Source organism: Haliaeetus albicilla, chromosome 6, assembly GCF_947461875.1.
Source record: "Haliaeetus albicilla chromosome 6, bHalAlb1.1, whole genome shotgun sequence".
Taxonomy (NCBI): domain Eukaryota; kingdom Metazoa; phylum Chordata; class Aves; order Accipitriformes; family Accipitridae; genus Haliaeetus; species Haliaeetus albicilla.
The window spans coordinates 41,161,704-41,188,990 of record NC_091488.1 but is presented as its reverse complement, the minus strand read 5'-3'; the positions used below and the strand labels follow the sequence as shown (position 1 = coordinate 41,188,990).

At 43.7% G+C, this 27,287-nt stretch overlaps 2 protein-coding genes across 2 annotated transcripts in view; both read right to left on the bottom strand.

Moving 5' to 3' along the window:
* The window catches only part of LOC104321749 (phospholipase A2), a 28,940-nt gene extending 10,701 nt beyond the window's left edge, over nt 1–18,239 (bottom strand). Inside the window, exon 1 of the mRNA XM_009924613.2 lies at nt 1,722–18,239. Coding sequence (XP_009922915.1) covers nt 1,722–1,764 — 43 coding nt within the window. The 5' untranslated portion in view covers nt 1,765–18,239. The remainder of the gene's footprint in view (nt 1–1,721) is intronic.
* A 1,025-nt stretch (nt 18,240–19,264) lies between these two features.
* Nucleotides 19,265–27,070, bottom strand: CLDND1 (claudin domain containing 1). The gene is made up of 5 exons (XM_009924608.2): nt 26,797–27,070; nt 22,472–22,774; nt 21,139–21,246; nt 20,610–20,747; nt 19,265–20,501 (listed from the first exon to the last, which is right to left on the bottom strand). The coding sequence occupies exons 2-5, from the start codon at nt 22,758–22,760 to the stop codon at nt 20,281–20,283; spliced, it is 756 nt and encodes a 251-aa protein (XP_009922910.1). The 5' UTR covers nt 22,761–22,774; nt 26,797–27,070; the 3' UTR covers nt 19,265–20,280.
* Nucleotides 27,071–27,287: the final 217 nt, after the last annotated feature.

Here is a 27,287-nt window from a genome sequence, read left to right as displayed (position 1 = left end):
TCCCTGCATCTCCTGGGCTGGCTCGCCCTCCTAGCCTGATCCAAGCCCCGGTGAGGATAAGGAGGGTCTTTCCCCAGAAAGGACAAGGCAGACCTTTGCTCCCTCCCTGCAGCCCGAGCCCCCGGCAGGAATGAGCACTGCCCTCCACCATTTTTGCCCCAGCGATCGGCACATCGGACTGTGCCGGCTTGGAGTTTCGCACAGCCCCTTTATGCTTCCCGGGGCATTCCTCGGGGATTAAATGCACATTCCTGAAAAAGTAACCGCGCCGCTCACCTAAACACTACTTGAGTGTTCGGGTTTTGTGCTAAAAACACATTAGATGGGTGTTACTTGAAACTAAAGAGACGACCTATTTCCCTTGTCTAAACAGCGGGGCTCCAGAGTTAGAAGGGGGCTCAGCTCTCAGGCACCCCAGGGGAAATCACAAGCAGTGAGCTGCTCTGGATTTGGGGTTAAAAATCATGCTTTTTCAACCTGTTGCTGTTTGCAGACCCTGAAAATGTTCCAATGGAGACAAAAACTTCTTTGTAGGCATTCAAGCCTCCTGACGAGCAGCTCGCATTTTTTTTTAGCTTTCACTGACCTCTTAAACCAGGACTGCTGGACTTGGTCTGTTGGCTGCTGGCTGAAAACAGCCGAGGCTGGTGTAAGGTAACTGCACCTCACCTAGAAGAAAGGCCATTCTTCTTTTGGGGATATCTCTGAGGATCAAGGAACTGTAATTACAGCGCAGAGCTGCTCATCAAAGTGGAGAGAAAGCCCCAAAGGGAATTGAGTCCAAAAGACTCAATTAGCGCGCTTAGGGCTGCGTGCTCTGCAAGAGCTTGAAATAACGCGGGCATCCAGGCAGCCTCTGATGTACCTGTTCCATTCTTTGAAAGCTAGCTGGGTTTTGAGCCCGACGGCGGGTCGCCGCAGCTGAGAGGTCAGCCCCAGCAAGTACGTTTCCATATTCAGGTGCACAGCTAATAACTTGACCAAGAACTCAAATTGCTTTTTCTATGCTGGGCAGCCAAGCCAACGCAGCTGGGAAAGCCTTGAAAAAGTCTGAGTCTCCACAGCAGCCTGCATTTAGCCACATCTCCCATTAGGAACATGCCCAATCATTAGTTATACTACTAACGGGGCACCTTAGCAGAGAACATACCTGCAGGGAGGTGAGCGGAGCTGGATCTGACAACTTACACTTTCTATTTCCTGCTTAAACGGGCAGCCTTTGCTGTAGATTAAGGCAAGGTTTGGGTTTTTATTTTAAAACTGTACTGCAAGTATAACCTCAGACCTGCCAGTTTAGTGTCATGTTGCCTCTGTGTGTAGGGGCTTTATGTTAGCAGACACTTATGGCTTTTTTTAACAGGCTTTTTAAAAATTTAAAAATTCAGATGAATTGAAAACTGCTTACAAAACCAGGGTATTTCTATGAAGAAACACAGACGCCAACAACTTCACAGCAAAAGCCTATTAAAAAAGAAAACGACCCGCGTTTATAGAGCCCCAGCTATGTAAACCACCAGGGAGGCGAAGCGGGCAGGCAGCTCGCACGCACAGCCCCTCGCTATAAAGTCGAAGAGTCGAGCGGTGCTTTTTTTCTTCTCACTTGGCCAAACCACACTGAGGTGCCTGCCGTGAAGCATGCAAAGCTGACGGCGAGGGGAGAGCCTGTCCCGGGATGGGGGGAGAGGCGTGGGGAGGGAGAGGGATCGAGAGGTGGTACTCACCTGCCTGAAGCAGCATCAGCACCAGCAGCAGGTGGGAGCCCATGGGCAGATCGCTCCCGTGTTCCCGTACCCTGCCGGGGTTCAGCCGCCGGGATGGCCGGCAGCACCTCGCCGCGCTGCCGAGCGTAGCCGAGGTGTGGGTGTGCTTAACAATCCTCCTGGGCTGCTGCTCCAGGGTTTATATATCTATGGCTCCGCGCCCGTCTGAAGCGAAACACCCTCTTCTGCGATGCCTCTGAGCCCCAGCCCCGGTCCAGTCCGTCCCCGCAGCGGGCTTCTCGCTGCATGGGGAGAGAGCGAGGGCTGGCTCTGTTTGCCTAGCATCGCCTTTGGGAGGGAGGGGCTGCTGGAAGGGCATTAGGCTGGCGGTCCCCAGGACAGCCTGAGACACCCAGGCACTAAGCCGGGCTCCTTCTTTAAGCTGTTTGCTTACAGACCCTGGTTAACCTCTGAGTAGCTGCGGAAAAGGGAAGCCCGCAACCGGGCTTTGTGTGGCTTGGGCTCGCTGCTGTGGCGTCCCCCTGGCAAGGATTTTCTCTTTTTATAGATCACTCTTTCCCGGGTAATTTTTTTTTTTTTTAAATAATTTTATTTTAAGAGTGATTATTTTTCATGTTTAAAAAAGAAGAGACAAAACTATAAAAGTCCAACAGAAAGAATACTGTTAGGTGCAAGTATCCAATTATAAACTGACAAACACAGCTAATTCTGCGCCACTTCCAAGGGAAAAAAACACCCTCTCGGCCTGTTGCTGCACCTGACTGACACCAACTGATTTCTTGAAGACTCCTCAGTATGTGGGTCCCAGCCACAGCAACAGACCAGCAGCTGGGGACAGTCCCCCAGGGCCAGCTGTGCTCTGGTGGCACCGGGCAGCCGGATCGGCAAGGTGACCTCCCCGTCACCCGTCAGTGGGAGAGACGGCCATGGTTGGTTTGCCTTTGGGGTTGAAACAGCTTCACCCAGCCCTCCAGGGCTTTAAGTCTCCTGCCTTGCTTGGTGCAGCAGCCATCCACCGTGTTGGGGTCTAAGCATCCGCCCCTTCCCCAGTGTGGGCATGATGGGCAGGGCTGGCTGCTCTGCTGGGAGAGGGAGAGGAGGGGATGAAGGCTGCTTGCCCCTTCCTCAGCAGCACCCCTTGCCCGAGTTCCCCATGGTAAAGCTGTGCCTCCCTTCTTAATGGCGTGGTTTTAAATATTTGCTTGCTAAATATTGGTACTCGAATCAAAGGTCAGCAGCAAGTCATTTCCATGGGTGCCTTCCGCTGAGACCAGCCCTGCTGCAGCAGCTGGCACTCTTCACCGAGCAAGTTTTCAAGATGCAGTACATATTGGGTGCCTTTGATACAGAGCAAACGAGATGGCAGATTTGGGTAAATCTTATGATTTAAGGTAGGGTGAACACACCACTCACACGGCTGCTCCGTGCCCCGGCTCCTCCACAACGTCGGAGGGGCCCAGGAGGAGCCGCGCAGCTTACACCTTGTCCCTCGGAAACTCCCTTTGGTAATTACACATTTACTCAAGTTATAAAGCCAAATCCTATGTATGTGAGCTGCTGCTGGCTAATATTTAACCTTAAGACTATAAGTTTGAGGAAGGAGGATGCTGGAGGGCGGGTGTGCTGTATTCAAGGGCTCCGTGGATGCAGGTCGTCAAAATGGGAAGCGCAAAGAAGGCGGCAGGCTTTGAAACACCGTGTGGGGTCTGGCTGGACGAGATGCCCTGTCAGAGCAAGCTCCATCCCTGACAGATACCCGGCAGGCCCCGTCCTTAAGTGGGGACCAAAGGGGAGGTGTGAGGAACGTCTGCAGATGCTTTACGGGATTCCCAGGGTCCCTGAGCCTGGGGAACTGCCTTTGAGCATCCAAAGTGTCTAGTCTATAACTTGGATTTATCACAGTCATTTGGGTTTGAAAAACTACATTTAATGTTTTTATTTCAAAGCCTTCCTGAACTACAAACCTGATCAAAAAAGGCATTACAAATTTTCGGGCTACAGTTTAATTCTATTCTTCCCTTTCTTATAGCCCCCCAAATAATAGAGGAGTTTTTTGTCCCCCATTGAGCAATAAATACAAAATAAAGAAATACAGACCCTTTTGACAGCCAAATGTTCCTGCAATGTTTGAAGACTTCTGCAGGATATTAAGGAAGGATGCCCAAATTCATCCTTAAAATGGAAAGTCGAATTAATGTATTGTTTCCTTATGACTGTTTCACACTGCTGACTGGTTGAGTTTGTTATTTATCTGTGCAATTACTGATTACTGTTGCCTAAGTTAATCAGCATATTTATTAAACAGTATTAAGTGCTAATCACATTACTATGTTACGGCAAGTGCACTGGGATCATGAGGGCATTTTTATTACTGTTTAGGGAAATAAAATGAATTCCCTGATCTCACTCCTTCACGTGAATTTTGCATGTTAACTGCTTGAGCTCTGCTTCTTACTAGTAGCAAGAGGCAGCACACAAGGTTATTGATATCGTCTCAGCAAACCGAGCTATACAGACTACTGGCTCTCCAAAACTGCATAGGGAATAAACTTACTTTGAGCCTCAGGTCACTTGCATGGGGCAATCAAGCCGTACTGTTGGAGGGCTATTTCTTCAGATGAAGTAGCTCTGTTGCAGAGCTCCCTCGGTTTGCACCACCAGAGCAGCTGCCCCTCAGGGATGATACTACCTCATGCTCTTGGGCTTCTTGTTATTGAAAGACACTATTAGGGAAAAGCCTTCAGCTGAAGGGGAGAAGAATTTATATGATCTACGCAGTTCTTAATGACATTTACTCAATAAGGTTCAAGCTGTCAGATGCTGTTGGAGAAACTGGGCTGTCCTTCACCCCAAAGAGGCTGTTCTTCCTCAAGAGCCTCATTCTCTCATCACTGGAAATGTCAAGGTTTTTCTGACTTTAACAGCCTTATTATCCCAAGCGTTGGTGACACTACCTATTATGCTTTTCAGAAGTATCCACCTCCTAGGCTGGTCTGCCTGTAACTCCCCTTTTGCTGCAGAGCAAGCAGTCCTGCTGCTGGCGAGAGGCTCGCTCGGGAATGGAGAGGCTCTCGTGCCCTCCAGAAACCGTTGGGCTTTGGTGGACGTCACATAACCTAGTGGACCTGTCAGGGCAATGGGGCCATGATTCCAAAAAGGTTTTCAAGACTGCAATGTCCCTTGGCCACAGGTAGCCAGGACATCAGAAACGCAGCACGCCCTGGCAATGCGGAGCGTGCTGCCATCACCACCTGGGCGTATTGCCACCCGTACAAACCAGGGAGAAGAGCATCTCCTTGGAGCTGCCTTGAGCACTGCCTGTAGCGATGCAAAAGGATGGGTGAAAACAGGCATATGTTATCAGCCGAGCACCCTCAGACAGTTGGCTTTTGTTTTAGAGCCCTGGTGACATTTCTCACTTAAAAGAGAGGATATATTACCAGAATTGAAGTACACCTAAAACAAGAACAGGCTGGATAAAGGTGTCTTATTTAAATACTGACACCACCTCAGGCTGCTTAGTTTATGAGATTCACCAAGAGGTTGGGCTGCTTCATCTGATCGGAGGCCCAGGAAACACACACGCACAGAGATGGATGTACACTCTGATACCCAAGACAAATTCCTGAAATGCCTCTGAGTTCCCCAAAAAGGAATGGCTAACATAAATGTCTGTGTTCATTTAACAGGAACCCCTGTCAGAGACAAAGCTGGAAGACCCATGATACCAGTTCATACCAATGGCACCAAGGTTCGTGATAGTCAGCCAGACTCCCAAGCCCATTAAAATACTTTTTTTGATGTGTCACTGTTTTGAAGTCTGTTGTTTAAATTCAAGGGCAGTCCTCAACAGAGCAAAATTACATTTTTCTTTTCTGGTTGTAAAGATAATGTAAACAGAGGTGTTTATAGCTCTTCCTGGGAGATAGAGGAAGGGATGGCCTGGGTGGGGAAGGCGTAATACAGATCAGGAGCACATAAAATTCTTATTCCACCTTTGCAAGTACATTTCAACCCTGACAACTCTAGACCACCATCCTCACTCAGCTCTGCCGGTATACTCCAGTGCTGCCTACCTATGGACTTCACTGTGCACTGTCATCTCCTCCAAATGCTGTCTGCTTTTTTAGCTTCTCATTTCCCCATTGTTCAGGCTTAATTTTCATTTTTTTCAATTGCTAAAAGTTTTCCTGCTTCTGCACTTGCCCTGTCACACCTCTCACCTTTTGTCCCAACCCACCACTTTCACCTACAACATCATAAATAGCTTGAAGACTCATGCTGGTACTATCTCAAGCCTCAGGTACCAACAGAGACAGAAAAGTGCTTTTTTATTGAAGGCCTCCATTCATAACAACAGTCGGTCCTGTTTAGATTGTGGAGCACTTGAGAGCTCTGAATCTTCCACTTTTAAGAGGATGGGCAATTAGAGACTTCCTGAAGAAAAGAGGGTATACGTTATACTACCTCTGCTCCATTACCTAGATTGCTTTATTAGGATGCATCCAGTGTACAGACTAGTGACTTTTATGTTTGATGTCTGAGTATATAAAGAGAAAGCCAACAATGGGTTAAATTTTAGGTGGTGTTGCTACTCCTACAGGAAATGTGAAATCAAGCATTCCCTGAAGGTACTACTAGGATGATTCAGGATCTGCTCTCCTGTAGTCCTTCTGAAGGTTGGCCCTGAGCTCAAGGCTACTGCTGTAGGTTTGTTAGGAGAGGCACTGGAGAACAAGGGTTTAGCTGCTCTCTTTTCTTGACATCAACCAGTGCTGCATATGGCAAGTTTTTAAGCATTCCTGGAATCCCTCTGCTGTTCATCAGACCAGGGTTTTGTTAACCCCCCCAGAGACATATGATTAAGCTTATATTGATAAAAGTACCCTATTGGGAAACTTTTTACTACTTCCCCAATCACAATCATCTGAATTATCAAGCCCAGGTTCAAATACTGTAACTTACACAGTTAGTAGCCTTCCACAGGCCCTTCAAAACCTCTCTCTTTCCATACATGTATACACGCCTGCACCAACCCTTATATTTGCTACCACCACCTTGTTTTTATTTCGTGACTCATCACCTCTTCACTGCTGTGGAAATTGTTGTCTTCTGCGTTTCATACTTGGTATATTAAAAGGTTTGGAAAAAAAAAAGAAAAGGAAAAAACATCAGGACAGTGAAAAGAGCTCCACCTTTCAGGAGGAAGAGAAGAGACAGCTCTGCAATTTGTTCTGCTGGGAAGGCAATGCTCTGAGCTGGTCATTGTGGTCACCTAGTTGGTTCGTGTTTCTTTCCAGTCTGACCAGCCCCCAGCTGAGGGCATGCTGTGTGTATTACATCTCATCTTCAGGCTTTGTGCCTTTGTAGTGGGTAAATTACCACATTTGCGGTCCCAGCGCCAGTCCTTTTCTCCCCTGTGACAAGGATTTATCTGATCAAAGCCTGTACCTTTGCACCCAAGGACAGGTTAGGTGAGGGCTGGATGCTGCTGTGCTCTGAATGCTGAATAGCTTAGTGCCTCCTGCGACCAACAGCCCTCAAAGGCCACAGCAAGGAATTGCCAACATGGGAAGCTCACGGCCCCATAGATATCTCCTCAGTTCCCAGTAAAATTGCCTCTTTTATGTTGAACAAATAATCCTGACAAGGCATTTTGGTTATGATTTCCTGTAGCCTTTTGCTTACACATATAGGAAAATTTCAACTTTTACCTGGCTCTCCTGCCTGTTTTTCATACCAGTCCTGGTATTTACAGTAAACTTAAGACCACACAGAAGGACATAGATAGTGTAATTATAATTTTGAGTGCTAATTTGTCATTAGAATGTTCTCGGTTGTGATGTGGTGGAATGAGATAGCAGGCTGCGCCTGCTGAAATGCCTTATCACTTCGTGGATGCCAATCACTGCTTGGGAATTCAGGAGTTCACCCAGTTCCCAGCACACCAAGAAACTGCCTACAATAAGAATGCTTGTATAGCTAGCAGGAAAAAGATCTGCAGTGATGAAGAAGCAGGTAAATACACATAGGGTGTTTGGCCTTCTAGGCTGGGCAGCAAAGAGTAGGTCAACTCCGTAAACCCTAGTTAAAATGGCTGCATTCAACTTCAGTGCATTTTCCCACAGTTAAGCCACCCATCCTTCCCACTTTGCTCCATTGTACATTTGGAAGTTGTGTATTTTCATTGTCTTTGCATCTTGTCCCCATGCATATATCCCACTGGACATCAAGTCCCTGATCTCTATCACAGTCATATTTGCATAGTAAGCAGCATCCATCTTTGCCTTAAGACATTCTTCTCATTCCAAACAGCTCTGATATGTGTGGCAATCAGCTCCTGAACTCTCTGACTTAAGATCTAGTGAAGGTGTCAGTATCTTCATAAGTGATGCTATAATCCATAGTGATATTTTGGCACATGCGAGAAGAAGATGAGGCTTCTCTTTTCTCCAGTCAGCAGAACAAGTGCGAACACTGGTAAAGCTCATGTCACTTCTTTGCCTACTCACAGTTTCCTCCTGGCTTCTGCCTGGAAATTAGCTCACAGGTTGCTTGATTTATATTTACTCCCACTTCTGTTGGACTGAGGACATAGATTTGTTTGGTTCTCAAACTCTCCTGTTGGGCAGGCAGCATATTACAATATGACAAGAGCTCCAGACACGTGGAGGTGACTTTGAGGTGACTTTTCCAGACTTGTGTCATAGACCCTGGTGATGAGCAGGTCTGCCATGTATGTATGATGCTGCACTTATTCCTCAAACATTTTAGTTTTGCTTTGTTGGCTCCTACGAGACACAAGAACCATTCAACCAGTTGTCCTCACAGTCATACGAACGTTAATGGTAGATGACATTGTAATGTAACAGCTACTGTGCTGTGAGGGTTCATATATTCCCTAAATCATGTCCCCAGGGGCATTCTCAACCCCTGTCCTGTTACTAGTATTCTTAACATGGTAAGAGAGCACTCTATCCAAATTGCTGATATTTATTTTTGGCACAAAATTGTAAGAATATCATGGCTTTTCCCCAAATCAGATTATTTTTCTTTCATTGCATACATCCAGCAGTCAACTCTCTTCAGGGTGTTTCATTTAAATTGTTTGGGCCTAGGCAAACATGCATCTTGGCTGAGTTTTCTAGGACTATCAGAGCTGGTTACCTGGCTCTATGTACTTCAGGACCAGGATTCTGTCTATTCGCTTAATTTCTTCCATTACTTTAGCAATGCAGATTATTGGGTTTTTTTCTTCAGTAAGTACTCCATAAAGCTCTGCCAGCCTGAGTGACACAAGCAGTCTACTTCTTGGAGTAACTTATCCAGAAGTTACTTGCTTTCTTTCAAAAACATCAAATTTTTTTGCAGCTTTGCTACAGAAAAGCCAAAATTGCATGCATGCTCTTCCAGTAGCACTTGTTTTGTTTGTAGATCTACTGAGGGCATCATTTGCCACTTGTTTATCAAGTTTAACTGTAAATAAATACGTCCATCAATCAAAACATATTTCTCAGTAATCTCTACATTTCCTGACATTTTAACCTTTATACTTTTCCTTGGTATTGCAGTTTGGCTTTCCCTGGTGGAGTGATAGGCCACAGTCTAGTTTAAATTTAGCTTAGCAAATTTGCTATCATCTCTTGCACAGCACTAAGCATGCCTTCACACATTCAACCACTGCCAGATTGCATGTTTGGTGCCTTGTTTCCTGTTTGTACAGGAAGCATTTTTTTCTGAGACTACTACCAAATTAATTTTTGCTTATCTGCACTATGTTAATGTCAGATGTGACCAAAATCTTGTTTTCTGAGTCATTGCTTACTTTCTTTAAAAAAAGGGGTTTCTTTCATTTTCTTCTCTGCACACCTTTTCTGGCTACAATTACTGTACTTGGCTAGTAAAAGAACATTTCTGAATTTGTACTTCTTGCTACCTACATGTAGGACTGGGGAGAGGGTATCAAGTCGGAGTTTTTGCCCATAGCTGTAGTTCTGTACTTGTGCATTTATTTTTCCTTGTATATTCAGGGCTCCCTTGTGCTATTTGCTCAGGTGTCTCTGTAGCATCATACAGAGCTTTAACTGGAAGTCTGATATTAACAGGCTAATGGCAGGGTGCTTTGTGAAAAAGTAAGGATTAGAAATGTTCGACTGGCTGACACCTTCCCTTCACCAGTATTTTCATAAGTCTTCACAGGATAAAGCCTTAGACAAGTTGAATTTGTCAACCTCCATGCACTATTGCAATCTACAAAGCAATGTAATCCTAGAGATTAAATGTGTTGGTGCAGTGATCTCTGGGGAGACATTTCTCTTACTTACAATCATGTACTAAGATTTTCTTTGCCTCAAAAACAAACAAAAAAACCCTCAAAACGAAACAAAACACATAAGCTGAAAACCACAACATGGTTTCAAAACAAATTCCCTATACCACTGCCTGTAGGTAAGCAACAAAGTCCCAAAGTTTCTCCTTATTTTTCTGTAAGACTCAGGGCAAGATTTGAAACAAAATTAACATCTAACACTAAAATCTTAAATTTTTATTTAAAGCCCTTAAATGTGTGATCCAGTCACACCAGATTTGAACTCACAGCATTTCCTTGTAACTTTTGAATGAGCTACTACATCAGCTTCATATATCCACAGAGCACATAAAGTGCCTACCACCGTCGCACTGAGACACTAGAAAGTCTCTTTAAATTTGATTATTTCTTGTCGGACCCAGCTCCTCTCTCTCTGGGCTTAACTGCTCATGATTTTAATGTTCTCTTCTTGTTTGTTAAATTTTGTCACTATGAGAAGATTTGTGCAGCGTTCAATAACATGAGCTGGAAAGAGTTCAAAGAACTCGTCTGAGAGAAGCCCGTTGTTGGTTAGAAAGAACTTTGCTTAAAAAATAAAGACACAGAGAACAAAGGCGAGCTCAAGCATGAAGCACCTCTGGTAAGACACAATGAATTCAGATAAGGCAGAATCTATTGTTAGAAGAACAGTATGATGAGAAACAAATATTTCCTATTTGAAAGATAATTAATTCTGTCTTAGAAATCAGTACGAAGGAAGAAATCTTGCTTAACTAACCTCATTCAGAGGCAACTTTCAAAGAAGTTTTTAGGGAAGCAGCTGACAAGTACTTCTGTGTGAACAAACTCAAGAAGAATAGCATCTTGGAACAGATATTAATGTATCACTAACATGAAACTGTCTTCTTTCCTGCAAGGCCAGAAGGAATATCAGCTTTATTATTTGCAGTTCAGACTTATTTTCCAAACCTTGCTTTTGTCAAGTTCTCTGTCATCTCTAATTTCTGATGCTTTCCTTTGATCACTTTCATTTCAGCCTGACTCAACGTGACAAATATCAAAAAGAAGCCTCACTGCATATCAAACATCTGCCCTTATTCTCCTATTTATGACAATTTTTTAATGTCACTCCATATGAACTAATGCATCAATGTCTAAAAGACAGCAATTCTGGGCTACAAGTAGTATGTGCGGTCTCATTTCACCCCTACATGAAATGCTGTAAATGGGACAGGAATCTAATGTGAGATGTATCGTGAAGAGTGAATCAGGGCTTCTTTATTACATCAAGTGACAGACTTCCTTAAAATGCTGCACCAAGGTTCAAAACAGTTATATATACGTGACTGTGAATTTTACAGACCAGATCCGCATGGCATCACTCAAGTGTGCGCAGGATTTCAAGCCTAGTCTTTTTTTTGCCCTAAACCCAGGAGGAGCAAGTCCCAATGTATTTCATTCATCCTTTGCAAAACCACCTAAAGAAGTCCCAGTACATAATACCCCTCATTCATTGTGTAACAGTGACACCAATGATTTTAAAAAAAAAAAAAAAAAAAGGGTGTGTGTGTGTGAAATGACCATGAACTGTAATCTAGACAAAGGACCACTCTGTTTAGTAAGCACTCAGATGGCGATGCTTCCTTCAGTGGAGGCACTAACAGAGTCCCCGTCCTCTACGAGGCCTCTTTACAGGAACCTTGTAAGAATGAGTATTTCAGCAACTCTGGCTTGAACTGGCCAATAGATTCTAAAGTTATAAAAGGGAAGGAAGGACAATAATCATAAATACATCGACATCATAGTTTCCTCAGGCTTGTCTCACTGAGAAACTAGATTAAACAAGCCCCAAATTAAATACACCTCAAACATACAATAAATGAAAAATTTAGGGAAATCCATGGAAGTGACTTTTTAGAACACATCTTGAGCCAATGTCTCAGGTAAAATAAGTAATTGGATCTTCACCAAATTTCACAATGCTCATTTGAGGGTCCATGTTCAATTACCGTTTTTGGTATTTGTATTTCCTAAATAATTCTGTCACAGAATAAGCCAAGAAAGTCCCTCAGAAATGGTGTCTCTTGGTAACACTCAGTAGATGAGCCCTTAGGCAGGTGAAATTTTTTCCTGAAGATGGCTTGAATGAGGAATATAAGTGTAGGGCTGAAGGGACAAATAATCATCTAGCTCAGGATCAAGCATGCCTAGACCAAGATTTTTTTTCCTGTCCATCAGCTTAGTTCTCCTATACTACAAACTAAGCTGGTTACCTCTTGTCCTATCACCAGTGGATGTGGAGTACTACTAGCTATTGTCTGTATCAATTTCTTTTGTAAAAAACATTACTTGCCCCACCCAAAGAATCCTTCCTTCTACATAATGGCTCCATTGCTCCCTATCTTCTAGGTTATGGTTTCTAAGCATTCTAGAGGTGCTGTTCACTCCTCTCAGGATATGCCCAACTATCTACAACTTCAACACAACGTCAGCTAAGGCTGAACGTGGTCAAGTGAAGAACAGTAATTATTTCCTGCATCTTTTATGCATATCTCAAGTTACTACATCCCAGAATAGGAAACCTACAGAAAACGTTACCTTTTTCTGAAACTCATCTTCCTGAATCTTCATTGTCGGTGACTTTCTTTGTCCCACTTATTCTCACTGCTTCAAATAACCCACAGGATTTTCTGTTGGGTCACAGAGCTTGAAATCAGTGACATCTTTGTTGAAAATCTTCCTTTTCAGTAAGAAGAAAAAGGTGACTCCCATAATTTCTAGAAATTCTAGCAGTTAATCTAAAAATACTAGCAATAAAGGAAAAGCCTAAGCTGAATATATGATACAGCCTCTGACAAACAGTGAAAAAAATTCCCCACAAACTGTCTTTACCTATAGACCAGAATACTTGCATTGTGTATACTGGCACCACGTGGGTTTTCTTTACTGCTCCATCAGTTGATCCCTGTTTCATTGCCAGCTTGTTGAACACGAACAATGCCCAAATATCAAGAAGCTATCAGCTCCCTACTGGCATCTCCTGGGGTGAAGATGACCCAGGGTAGGGAGTGTAACAGAAGCAGACAGCTGGCAGGAACAAGAGCTCCTTTAGCCCAGACCATACTATGTAAACCTTTTACTGCAAACTAAGGTCTTATTTCTCATTCTGTAAATACTGGATGCAGAGAATTTAAAACATAAGCTGAGCATCTGGCAGAGCAGAGCCAACAGCATCCAGGCCACATTAAAATGGGTGCCAGTGCTTTAAAGGCATTCGTGGCTATAGCTGCATGCCCTAACAAATGTTCACGTGCCTTGCATTTCCAGTTAGCTGGCTTTAGGCTTCCAGACACACCCAACTGGGTGTGTAACAGGGATGCGGACAGACTTAAGGTCCTCTGAGTATGGCCCAGTGTGCCTCTGAAGTGAGTAGCTAACTTATTTATTGTGGTAAAAGAGGCTACGAAAAAGAGAGAGAATGGAGGAGGGAGAATCAGTATAGGAGCTGGGAGAAGGAAGCAAGGAGACACAGAGGGGGAAGAACAAGTCTATCGCTTGGATGATGACACTCCTGCCGCTCACAAAGGTGGCTGGAGATAAAACACACCTGTCTGCTTTAGAACAGGTTTGGCTTCCTCTCCCCATAACGCTACACACCTCGCTGTGCTCCCCAGAGAGGACAGCCCGGGCTGCTACATCACGGAGTATTGCCCACGCTGTCCCTCGCACAGTTGGCACAGTTGTCCGAGTGCTGTTCCTGGGCAGGTCTGCAGTGGCTCGAGCAGAATGGTGAAGCTGCTCCAGAACCTGCCACCCACTCTCAGGGACTGCTCATTTCCCACGGCAGCCCTCCTGCCTAACCTCCCAGTTCAGCACTCTGTAGGCAGGGGCGACTCCTCCAGCAGCATCCTGCTACTGATGCCATTCGGGATGTCCTCATCATTTGTGTCACTTTCCAGAACTCAAAGACCTTTAGTGAACCCAAGCAGTTCTAGCACTGGGCAGATGCTATGGTTTTATACCACTGCTGCTGTGTGGAAGTAAACATCAAAATGCAAACCAAAACTAGCTAGTTAAGTATGTCACTTGAGTGCAAGACAAAAAGGATTTGTTTGCAAAAGAAACTACTGCAGCAGCCCCAGAAAGCACTTGGAAAGCAGAGCTTATTTCTGGTGAGGACAAACCCCACCCTTCTCAATCAAAGCAATTTAATGAGGGTTGGGGAAATTACTTGAGTGAAGTCACTGGGATCACAATCACCCACACAAGTAGTTTGTTTAAACTAGAGAATGAGAAGTGGTAAGGGAGCACAGTCCAGTGCAAGGCTGAGACCTAGGAAGGATTTGGAGAGGCTGTGGAACCAGTTCTCCCACGCCTGCTATCAGTATCACTGGTAGGCAGCAAGGCTCTGGCAGAGCTGAGGCATCACAGAAAATTAGCACTGCCACTCCAGCACACTCCTGGTCTCACCCAGCCAGCACTCCAAAACACACATCAGTTTGGTGATTAACTGGTGGATTCAATCAACAATTAAATCAACATCAGTGTGAACATATCAGATGGTCAGCTTTGATGCCCTTTACATGTATTTGTCACAGGCAAATTCTCTGATAATGAGGGTTTCTTAGTGAATTTACATAGAAACCATTTAATGTAAAAAGGTATTGCAATGATCGCTTAGCCAACAGTGTCAGCTACCAGACTCAGAAGAGAAATCTCCAGAAGAATTAAATTAGCTAAAGGGACAAGCTGTACTTGGCCTCAGAGGAAGAAGAAAACCCCTAATTCAGTGCAGTACTGTTTCAGTAGCTTAGCCCAAGAGCATACTCATGGCACATCATGGTTGGACACTGCTGGGGAAGGCTCTAATCACACTCACCTAACAGTGCAAAGGACACCCCATACTAACACTTACAGCTAACACAAGTCTCCACCGCTGAGCTTACATGTATGGGAACATGATGGGACACTGTCAAAGAGCTGCACTCCCTCCACCGGGAAGGGTCTGCCTTGGTTCCTCCAGGCAGACAGCTAACAGAGGACGGTTCTTCCACAAAGAGACCACATGCTGCTTCTTCACAAGGGCTTCTCCATCCTTCTGACAACAGGGGCATTTTAGTGTAACCCTTTTATCATGAGGATGATAAAAGGTGAAGTTACAATGACGAATGGTCCTCAACTACGGCTCAATCAAGTTAATGCGTGGCAAAATATACTTGCGTGCATTCAGCTGGGGAAGCTGAAAGGGAAACGGACTGATTGTAAAGGTGCAGGCACACGGTAGTTCATAACATGGGATAGAAGGAGTCCTTGCTAATGAAGTGCTCTGGAAACACTTCCTCATTATTTACTTTTTTGAAAGGCTATTAAGGACATTTGGATGAACCTTACTTTTAATAGGCACTCCAAATTTAAAAAAAATATACACGTCTGATATTGAGAACTAACCCAAGTTACAGATGTAATGGGTAAGTCCATTAAAAAGTTACATGTGTAAGGCTTTCCTCTTCTGAGATAGTGATACAAAATAACAACAGTAGATTAATTTCTTTGCAAACATCAATCTAAAAAAGATAATATTCTAAAACCATTTAAGGTAAGAGACACTATAAGAGAGGCAGATGAAAGACTTGAGAAAGCTGGAAAAAGAAAGACGACTATTAAAAAACCCCCACTCTTCTTTTAGGAGGGTTCTGATTAAATAATCATTAATTTACATTAAACAGAAAGTTCTGGTTTTCTTGTAAATTTTCAATCTTCACCTTGGAAAACCCAAGGCTAGAGAGATGCTTGGATCCTCTGCAAAAATCACTTACCGTCAACCTTGTCTGTACACAGAAAGCATGGAGCGTAGAGACATCTGACACTCATTGCTCTAACCTGATCAATAAATAAAACATTGTCCCTAGGGTTATTTTTAAAAGTGGTAATTTTAGAAGGGAGAAGGAGAGAGGGGAGTGGAATACATTATCGCTGTCAGATTTTTTCAGTGGTTATCGGTTTGTATAAAGGTTTGGCATGTATCAGTAGGCAGACAGGTACTTGTTAAGTGTAATTTTGCATATGGCTGTTATTGCCCTATCCAGATACCTATACCATCTTTCAGTTACAGAGTATCTATTCTTCCACTGTCCTATATCTGAACCTTAACTTGAACAAAGGCTTCACTTTCCACTCTGTAGTTTTGAAAGTTGTAGTTTAAAAATACAGGGCAAGAATAACACTCTACAGCAACAGAAGAGTTAGTAGTAAACATGCAAACTTTTGATCCTTTCCTCACAATCTACTCAAGCAGGAAATGCACAGAGATAGAGGTGGACAATCAGCACAAGATATAACGATGACAAGCTGCTGACATTTCAGAGTTTCTCTTTGAATAGCAGGTGCTGGCTGAGTACACACAGTGCTATTGAGCAGGAAAGAGCTGTTCAGAAGTCATTGCCTTGCATCACAGAACTAAGACAGCACTGCAAGAGAGACTGCGAGCTGGTACATAACTTGGTGTCAACCATAGTGACAAAGAACAGAAAAAAAACAAACCCATAAACCAAAACCCAAATGCCTTTCTCAAAATGCACTTCAGAGCACTTTAGATGAGGGGAGAGGAAGCATTCAATTATCACCATAGCAAAAAGACTGCAACATACCTTCCTTTCATGAGGAAAGGACCACCTGGCCAGCACACAATCCAGAAGGAAAATGACCACCACACGTAGTTTCTGGCATGACAACAGATTAGAAGGGCCTCTTGGGTCATCCGAGACTTTATCACTTGCACCCACAACATATTATTCCATTTGTAAGTGGCTAACTGTCCCCTTTACACAACAAAGCAATTTTTTGTGTCTGCTCTATATTGCTTTTTTTATTGAAGTAAAGAAATGAGATTGACTATTCTCCTGTTTTCAGTGATCTCTCCTCTAATACCAGTGGGAGCTGCCTTTACAGCCACAATAATAAAAACCCTCTTTGCATCTTCATTGACAAGCCCCTTCTCAGACCTGTGTAAAGCAGGGGGAGAGGACAGGGAAAAAGTCACTTTTCCTTTGATATGCCTTCTCTTCACTGGCCCATACAACAGTGTTAAGAGATGTGTGCCATCTCCCCTGTCCACACAGACAGATAAGGACATCCCTTTTTTAGATCTACTTTGATCTCACTGTGTCTATCTGCCTCATCCCTATCTCCAACACTGAACCAGTATCAGTAAACACCTCCCATGGTCAGACCACAAAATACTGAGGAACACAAATCAGCCTGTGACCTCACCACTTTCTTCCAGAGTTGGAGCACTCACCACTTTTTTGAGCAAGGGTGTCTGCATTTGCATATATGTATGTGACCACAAACATATACAGGCCTCAAGTTTCCCTTGAATGCAGCCAGCCTCCGAATGCAGCATGAGGATCTCCTAGCGTGAAGGGCCTGTACCACAGACTCGGCGTTAAGATCTGTCTCATTATCTGTTAGCACACTTAATCATCTTTCTTTTGTAGAACTACTTCATCCTCAGTGTCTACTCTGTTTTGCTGTCCTCCAACGCCATTTAGTGGACCCAAGCCAGCAGCCCAAGAATGAGTCTTGCTCCCTTTACACCTTGAAGAAAGCACACAGTTACAAAGCAAGATAGTTACATGCAGATCCATCACTCCAGACAACAGAGAGGGCTAGCCCTCCTTCTGTATGAAATCTGCCTCTCGCTGAAATCCATTCTGATTAAGAAATCTTTACACAAGAGTGAATAAAAAAAAAAAAGGCAACCCTGAAAGGTGACCCTCATTTTAGTTAAATGGTCCAAATCAAGGATCAATTAAAGCCTGTTTTCATTTCAGGGCAGAGAAAACCACCAGCATTTATCCAAGACAGACAAAAGAAGGCAATCTTGGTTTTGCTGATACTTAAAATGATCAAGAAAGGACTGACAGCACGTCTAACATTCACTTTTCTCTCCATTAACAATCCTTCTTTTGGAGCAAGCATGTTAACATTTGAAAACTGAGATTTACACTTCAGGAAAATAGGTGTCTCATACAAGAGGAGAGAGCAAGCGCACAGCCTTCCCATTGCTCAGATTAAAATCACACGATATGACTATTCTGTCAGCTCCTGAAAAAAGAGGAAAAAAACCCCAAACTGTAGTAGACAAAATAACCAGCACTGTTTCCTCTCAAAGTGCAGAGTAGCACCTTCCAGTCCTTTTGACCCAAGCTGAGGCCTGCATGCCCTATTATTTCTGACAAATGAGGAACAAGAAAAGCTGAGCCGTTAGGCCTTATCTACCTAAGTCAGAGATAACTAATGACTGAAGAGCACCATATCAGTACATATCAGCAGCACGGATTTTCATTTACTCTCAGATACTGCGCAAAAGTACCACATCCCCTCTCACGGGGTTAGAATTGGCCTAGACATTGTACAGAGAGAAAGCAGCTGTTTGAGGAGGAAAGGTGAAAAATTACTCAACAGCAGGAGGAAGAGGATTATCTTGAACAGCCCACCACTGCTTTTTCAGTGATCCTGGTTTTCATCATCATCCTTGTTTCATTTTGTAAAGATCCCAATGATGATAATAAAAGGAGAAATAGGTTGATCCCTATCACACACGATTAAAAAAATAAAGAAATGATACTAGCAGATATCCCTGATCTTCAGGGAACTCGTGACTAGGGCTATTTGCTGACCCAGTAAACACTTCTACTGGGTAAAAGCACCTACTGAAAAAAAAAAAAGCACAAAACAAAATAAAAAAACAGCCATGAGATAAAAATGCCTATTTCTGTGTCATTCTCATCAACAGTATCTCACAGAATCCTTAGCATCAGACTTATTCATTTTGTGACATTCTAAGACATACTTCTTATATTAAACATTGAGTAAGGAAATGAGGGGAGTTAAGGCCTCAGAATTAAACAGTTTAGTCTTGGATTGTTGTTTTCTAGATAAGTCATGGCACCCAGTCTGGCTAGAGTTGCAGTGATTTAGAAGAAGTGCGTGTAGAAGTCGTGAACTAATCAGAAATTAAGGGGTGTTGTGCCCCCCAATGATGAGCAGGAGAAAATTTAAAGTTAGCAGGAGCCCAAGAATTTAATTAAAAAAAAACCAAACCAACTTAACATACTTGTTTCTGGTGACATTTCCCTGAAAACAAAGAACGATCTAGAGATTGGCTTTTCTTTCCCCAAGTAAAATTCACTTCAGACCACTCCCTCATCCTCCCATCAGATTCATGCAACGGTGAAAATTTCTGAGCTTTTTTTAATTTATTATTTCATTTAAACAATAGGTTTGGGGCAAGATGGGGAAAGAGCAGCACCTTTTAAAAAAACCCTGTGGTGCTATATAGGATAAATAGGTGACCTTTAAAAAAATTAAGTTTATATATGTACACACATACACTAAACCAAATTAATAACAAAAAACTTGTGAGGGGTCGTTTTCAACACAAGAGAGAGGAAAGCCTTATTTCACAGCAAACAAAAGCACCACAAGTTAAGATTAGAGTGCACAATCACATGTAGTGCAGATACCAAATTAGCCTGGGTACTGGAAGCAGTGTAGCTAGAGCAGCACAAAGCTCCACATGGGCCAACTTATGCCGCTCCCTGGCAAAAGCAAGCGCGTACTTTTGGATGGTGTGCTGTGCAGGCACTCCCACAGCCAGCTGCTCTGCCTGCATCAGTTTTGGCAGAAGCCACAAAAAATAGCAAACCAGCGAGAATAAGAGACCCAAAGCTAAGCTACAGGACTGATTTAGCTACATTATTTCCATAACAGAGGTTTCCGAGTTCCCCCATGTCTCCTGGGTGCTCTCTGTAGGTACTGCCTGCTTGGGTCACACAGCAGACAGCTCCAGATTATTTATTATTTGTGCACTGAGGTTCCCATTCTTGTCTACCTGCATCTTTTCTTTTCCCATCTCTCTTCCACCTCACAACACCACTCCTATTTCCTCCAGGCTGACAGGTTAATAAAATTAGGAAGGGGCACGTACACCTAACCAAGGGGATAGTCAACAACCAAATGAAGCTTAAAAAAAAAATCTTAAAAAAAGCAATTAAAAAACCTGTTCAAGTTCTGCAGACTTCTGTCATTTAGCCCAGAGGTCTTTGTCTTCAGGGCCTGCAGGCTAAATTGTCTCAACTGGCAAGAAGCATGCAGTACAAGGTAAAATTCTGACTAAAAGAAAAAAGTAGTAAGGTCTGGGGGGAGAAGAGGCTATAACATGGAAACCCAATACTTCGGTAGCAGCACTTATGCTACACGGTATGCTTTCAAGAGGGTGAATTCCTTTCTGTTGGTGCGAGCTGCCCAGATGAAAAGAGCAGCTGCCATAAACTGCAAAGGTGCCGAGACACAGGCTAGGCAGAAGGACCAGCCAAATTCACCCCTCACATCATCAGGCAGGGGCAGCTTCTTATGGAGCAGCTCAATCCCAGCTACATAGCAGCCAACGAGGCCCAGTGTACAAAGTCCTGGGGAAGGAAGCAGCAAAGCACAATGAGCTCATCGTTGAAGTCCTCTGGCTGTCACTATGAGCTTCTGGAGAAGGGAGGGTAAGTGGTGTACGGCACGAGACCCACCTGCTAGGAAATGGAGGACTCCAGTGGCAATGGCCGGGTAAAGGCTGCGACAGGCACAAGCACAGAGCCCAATCAGAGCCCCAAAACACATGAGGCCAAGGCTGACAAAGGGTAGGAGAAACTGCAATCGCCAGAGATCTGCACACGAAAGAAACACACAGGACAAGTTTACTGAAGATGTGCTAGAAACTGATCTTCTCCCATCATCTTACATTCCCTTCTAACCATGCTGCTTCTGCTTCATCAGACATTCTACACTCATAGCTAAAAAGGACCAAAGGCTCTACTGAAGAAGGAAGAACTTAATTTGTTAACTCCATAATTCTTGTACTGCATTCATGGGCAAAACACTTTGCTAACACATCTAAGTTTTCCTTTTAACTTTGGCCTACTGCCTGTGCTACTAGAAAAAAAATAGTAAATGCAAAGCAAGATACTGATGCTTTCCTCACTAGTGACTGTATTTGAGAAACAGTCTTTTTTTCTTTTTATCCTACTTGTCTACCTGCCAGAAGTGAAAGACACTTACAAGTCCGATTCAAATCCGTGCCACTGTTGTGATTTCCAGGCTCTATGTACTTTTCCATAAACTGATCAGAGAGGGAAAAACTGATGCAGTTTGTAGTCATATCGGTTTCTGGGGGGGGAGAAAAAAGAAAAAAAGAAAAAATTACCATTAGGTGTCTCCCCCATTCCGCTGTTCAATTCCTCCTTTCCCAACCATTTGAGCTGGGAAGCTCCTCAGAGTTCCATTTGAGAGAAAAAACTACCTCTCAGGACAGATCTGTAGGATGCCTTATCATAATGTAGTTAGCATAACGTAGTTATTACAGTGAGGCACAGCATACACACATGCAAAATCTTCAAGCTTACCCGGGTTATCCACAGAGAACTATGCCATGCTTGACAGACTGGGAAAGAAATGCGGCATATGATGCTCAACTATGTTGTTACATATTCTTGTACTCCCTTAACTAAGCTGTGCTTATCTCCATGTGCAGAATGTAGTATCGTACTAAACACTTAATTAAGAAATGAGATAGAAAGGACTATTTAAAGAACAGAAAATACTTGCTTCTTTACACTAAATTTCTCCCCTTTTATGCTTCAGTTAGATTTTGCTTTGAGAATGCTATTGAGCAGAGCTAGTTTAAGTGTCTTCCAAAATAAGTATTTTCAATGGGTGAGGCTGGGGGGGGTAACGCAAACAAAAGTATTTCATGTAATGTTTTTTCTCCCCAAAGTGTTTGAAAGTACACTTTTTTTTGAGAGGATTCAAAATTAATGTACTTCACACACACAGTAAGTGTCCAAAATCTACTTTGAGGTATTTAAAATAATTGCTCATCACACTTTTTTAGCCCCCAACCATTGTGAAAAAGAACACAAATATTTCATTCTATATCCAGCACAACGGTACAAGGAATCCAAAACGTGCTGATGCAACAGTGGGACATCTGTGACGTGCGAGCAAAATGACTGACTAGCTGAAAGGAGCAAGTGCCCCCTTGATAAAGCAGTATCTTTATTCCATTGCTGGATCCCAGGACCTCTCCTAAAAAGACAGAGACTGGCAGAGCAACTACAACTGTATCCCCTGTTGGACAGCAGATGCAAAAGAAAATCAAGTTATACCAGACTAAATTTAGATCGAGTATCATGTCAAATCCAGATTCTGTAGCACTGACAGCCACAGACCATTTTGCCTTTTGCTTCTTCAACACTTTACTGTCTTTATTAAAAAAAGTACATAAGCTAGAAATAAGCCTTCTGGAGGAACAAAGTGGCATGAATATGTTCTGAGGAAGTTAACACATACCACCTCAGGCAAGCTAGAGAAGTGTTAATTGCTCTGGAGATACCTGGTGGGCTGTACCAGTGAGAGTTTTTGGGTACAGTGATGCACCTCCGCCACAATCCAACCGTGCCATTGCACCGGAAGAGTGCATCTGTGTAGGTCTTCTCATCCGCCTCTTCACTGACAAATTCCTCCAAGATGCTCCTACCAGCTTCACTAACATTCTCAGCTGGGGACAGGGTGTGGTATTCGTACCAAAAGTCGGTGCCAATGGAAGCTGCCATATAGATGGTGGAGATGAGGCTGAGAACACAAGCAATTACTAGTGCTGTAGCAAAACGGTTATCCATCATTGCACCCTTGGCTGCTGTAAGGAAAGAGAGGGCCACGTGAGTAACTCCTATGACAGCAAACACAAAGTTATTCTAGCAGTGTCAAACTCGTGACATCATTGCTATTATGCAATGTCCCCTCAGGATACACGTCTTCCTTTTCCAACATGCTGGAATCAAAGGAACACTGAGCAAGTCTACAGCACTAGTCAGCATCCCCTGGATCTGCGAGTTCAAGGCACAGATATCACCCTTCTCCCAGCCACGCTGCACTAGCTGCTCTCTGAGAGAGCAACTGACAGAGCAACAGCAACTCTGTCCCCAAAGCAGATGTCACAGCTCACTGCCATTTGTGATCCTGATTGTAGGGAACCGCAGAGAATCCATCCACAGCGCCCAGGCAGAAGACTTATCTTTCCTTAAGAGATTACCAAGGGTAGAAGTTATTTTTAGCCTGCCATCCCATACGGCTTTCACAGCTTGTGTTTACAGCAAAGATAAGAACCACAAGCATGCCAAAAAAGCTCTTTCAGACTGTTCACAAAGGGCAGCGATGCCAAGGTGCCGGAATGCCTTAGGGAAGCAGAGGAATGTATCTAGGTGCTGGAGACAGAACATGAAGGAAGCAACCGAAAGACAAATTTGGCAATTATGATAAATGCTGCAATAATGCCACAATACATACAGTGGTATTTCTGAAGAACTAAATCAATGCGAGGGGGTGCCCTGTTCCACAGGAACAAGATGACAAGAGCTTCCAAAACTGAAAGGCCTCATGAACTGGCATGAGGACTTTGCTCTGGCTCCCTGTATTAGGGGACATTTATGCCCTCCTTTGCAGGGTCGTGCTCACAAACGGCATAAATTCAGGGTCAAAGGAGGCATGGGAAAACACAGATACCACACATGCTTACGCTTATGACAATACTGTGACTTTAATGAGTAATTGATCGCTAATACATGGAATGTTTTGGAGATAATGCAATACGTCAGAGGACTCTCAGATGCCTGTTGTTCTCATGTGTTTTCTGTGCTTGATTAAGTTCATGGATTATGATGAATCAGGCCTGATGCACTTGCCAAAAAAAAAAAAAAATCAATTGAAGTTAACTCAGCAGCTAGAGCTAGTCTGGTGACACGAGCTACTATCCAATCAGCTCCTGTCTACTGCTTTTTCTACCTCCCTTCTCCCACACACTTTGATCAAAATATTTTGGCCTAGTTTCTTTGCAACTGAATGAACCACAACTGGAAACAGCAAATGCCTTAAAACACAACATTCACAAGGGAAAACATGAGTACTCAAGTCAGACCTGCCAGTAAGAAATTCTGAACTATGAAACAAGGTGCAAATTAAAGCAGGGAGTTTCAAAGGCACTGATTATTTGCTGCTAACAATGCCATTCTTATTTCTTTTTCCTCCCATCTGCTCCTCTATTTGGCTGAAACTGGCTAACAGGGTTGGGGAGGAGAAATGATGTGTACCCGTATCATTCCCTATGCTTAATTTTCATATTAAATGAGGCACACTCTTGTAATATCTGTTCTTGAACCGCATCCTTAGCAGCGAGCAAGAACAGAACTGATTTTTGGTGAACTGACAAGCAGCACCCATTTAAAATACTGCAAAGTTTGCACACCACAACTGTGCTTAAATAATAATCCACAAGCTGTGAACTTTTATAAGCTAGGACAAATATTGAGAGGGAGAAAACATCGTACCTGGGCTTCTTTACCTAGAAGACATAGAATCAAGTCCAGACTTTAAAGTAAATTCTCTGTGCAGCATTTAATTCTTGGTTATGTACTTCCATTCTCCTTCAATATCATAACATCTAGCTCAAGGTACACAGGACATTGGATGAGCAGAATAGAGAGAGAGCAAGCTGCTGTAAATATCTGACCTCACTATTCATCCCCACTGAGATTACTGAGGGATCCCCTCCCCTTCACAAACTTCTCACAAAGCAAACAGGGCAAGTGATGTCTCCAGGGCCAAAGCTGTGTTGTCCAGCTCCTGCCCAGCTGAGCTCAGAGCTGAGCAGATCCTCTAGGAACTCCCTCTCAGGGCAAGCAGCAGAACAGGCTGGCAAGCAGGCTGGTCTGGATTTTCCACTATATTGCAGTCACACTCACTGCAAGAGGAACCCTCTGCAACAGACTCCTCTCTTTAGAAAGGGCTCTCTCTGGAAGGATGAATCACAAGAACCTACAAGCTCCAGCCTCAGAGTAGTGTCTGGTGAAAAAGAACATAAGCAGGACATTATTGGGCCATTGGTTTGTTGCCACTGCCTTTTAATATAAATATTTACAATAACAAAGTCCTATCAACTTTGTACCTAACATACAGAAAGAAGAGGACTGGCTCAAAAAAAATTCAATTTCAGATACAACATCCCTGCTGCCAGGTGCAGAACACTGGTGCTGGAAACATCCCTATCAGAGCATCATTAAAACTCAACCACACACTTCTGGGCAGCCTTCTGTGTGTTGGCATCATACAGTGGACTTGGCAGACTTGATGCCAGCTGGCAACCAACAGCCGTTCACAAGCAAAATGAAGGGTTAAACATCAAACAGTAAATTAAAGCACCATCCAGTGTTCACTACTCATTTGGTAAAAGGGACACGGCTATCTACTGATGTTCAATCCTTGTAATGCACAGCTCCAGGTGGAAAGCAGCTGAGGTGGCTACAGTCCCCAAAATCTAGCTGGTGGCTTTGTGTGGCATTTGTGCCAGGAAGAACACACATGAATTTCAGTACGGACAAGACAGTGCCAAGGCAAGAGTGCACCCCCAATTCCTTATAATAAAGGTCCCCTCAATGCTTCTAACACTTCAACTGCTTACAGAAAAGATGAAGAACTCCACAACGCTTTAGGCAAATTTTGAACTAGAAGTTCTTCCTGCCATAGTGCAGTAGACTTGACTACTCTGCCCACTCACTGTGTATATTCAATGCATCTTCGTTTACAATAGAAACGTCCCCACTTAAATGAGGCGTCCTTTGCTCTGTTAAAGAGAGAACCCTCTTTCCAGTCCCAGGCAGAGCTCAATGGGAGTAGTAAGCATAGTCAGTAAGAAATAGTTACCAGAGAAGACCATGAAAAAAAGACACTGCATGTCTATGAGATTATGCCACACTTTGCAAAAGGTTCTATGCAGAACAATATGTAGGAGGTGCCTTAGAATAAACTTACTTGCCAAAAAATAACATTACAACTACCGAAGATAACATTAATTATAAAGACACAGAGATTTATAACAAGCAGAAATACTTTGTCTTTATAGGCTGTCAGCAAGAACCTTCACTGTTTTTACAGAAGGTTTGTTCATATGGCACTGCCAGCACATTTTACTCTACCAGCACAAGCTATTTCAAACAAGTTATGGCTGAAACTAAACTATGCAATGAATATAAGACAACACAAGGCAGTAGTAAACAGGCACTCAAGCAGAAGTGCTTCACAGGATATTGTAATTACACTCATATTTAAAGAAGTGAGACACATAAAAATTTCAAAGCACCAGCTCATAAAGAGAAGGCAAAGGCCAAACCAGCAGCAACATTCAAGGGAATGACTAGATGCATGCACTTCATAGAAGGGGAGGGAAAAAAAAAAGGCAAGTCAGTAGAGCTGAAAAAGAAAAAAAAAAACCCAAACGACAACACAAAAGCAAGTATTCTAGCAAAAAGCCAACTGAAGAATGGATAAGCATTTTAAGAAGTTACTACACCATTGCAGAAGGGAATACAAAAACATGCATATTTTTATCGTGTTACAGCAATCAGTCCCTTCAGCCAACAGCGGGCCACCACATTTAAGAAACTCCTTTTACCTGACATCACAAAAGAGGAAGGCTGGGTTTTGCTAGCATTTTGTCAGAAAACATGCTTGCAATCTGACTGCTCTGTGGGAAAGCAGAATAGGCAGAAGGCCTAAAAGAAAGTGTAAATGTGGGGAGAGGGCTGGAAACACTACCGAACAGGATCCTCCTTTTAATACTCAGGGCAATGCAGGGTTAGGAAAGAATGCTACCAAACACTTTTTTACCTTCAGAGGTCCTCAGAGTCCCTCAGGACACACAGCTCCAATGACTGCAGGTCCCTTCAGAGACACGGTGTCATCTGTGTCTTGTGGCAAGCAGAGAGCATGAAATGCCCTAACTGTTCCATTCATTCAGTTTCTTCAACACCACCAGTTCACAAAAAGTCATCTAGAAGTAGAGAGCAAACGGAATGGTTCGAGATCATCATTTCACAGCGAAATTATTTCACAGAAACCTCCCAGGCTTACTCATAAAGAAAAAAACATTAAGAAGTAAGGGGAAAAGCCCTCAGGCCAACAGCACCATGTCCCCCCCAGAATCAAGCCAGCACACGGCCAGGCCGGCAGCCGCCGCGGTAAGCGACCCCGAGAACGGCTCTCGCCCCCCGCCAACGCGAAGCCTCACAGCCCACCGGCCACCCGGGCCGCCCTCCGGCACCGGCCGCAGCCGCCCAAACGGCGCCGACCCGCCTGCCCCCCCCCCTCTGCCGCCAGTA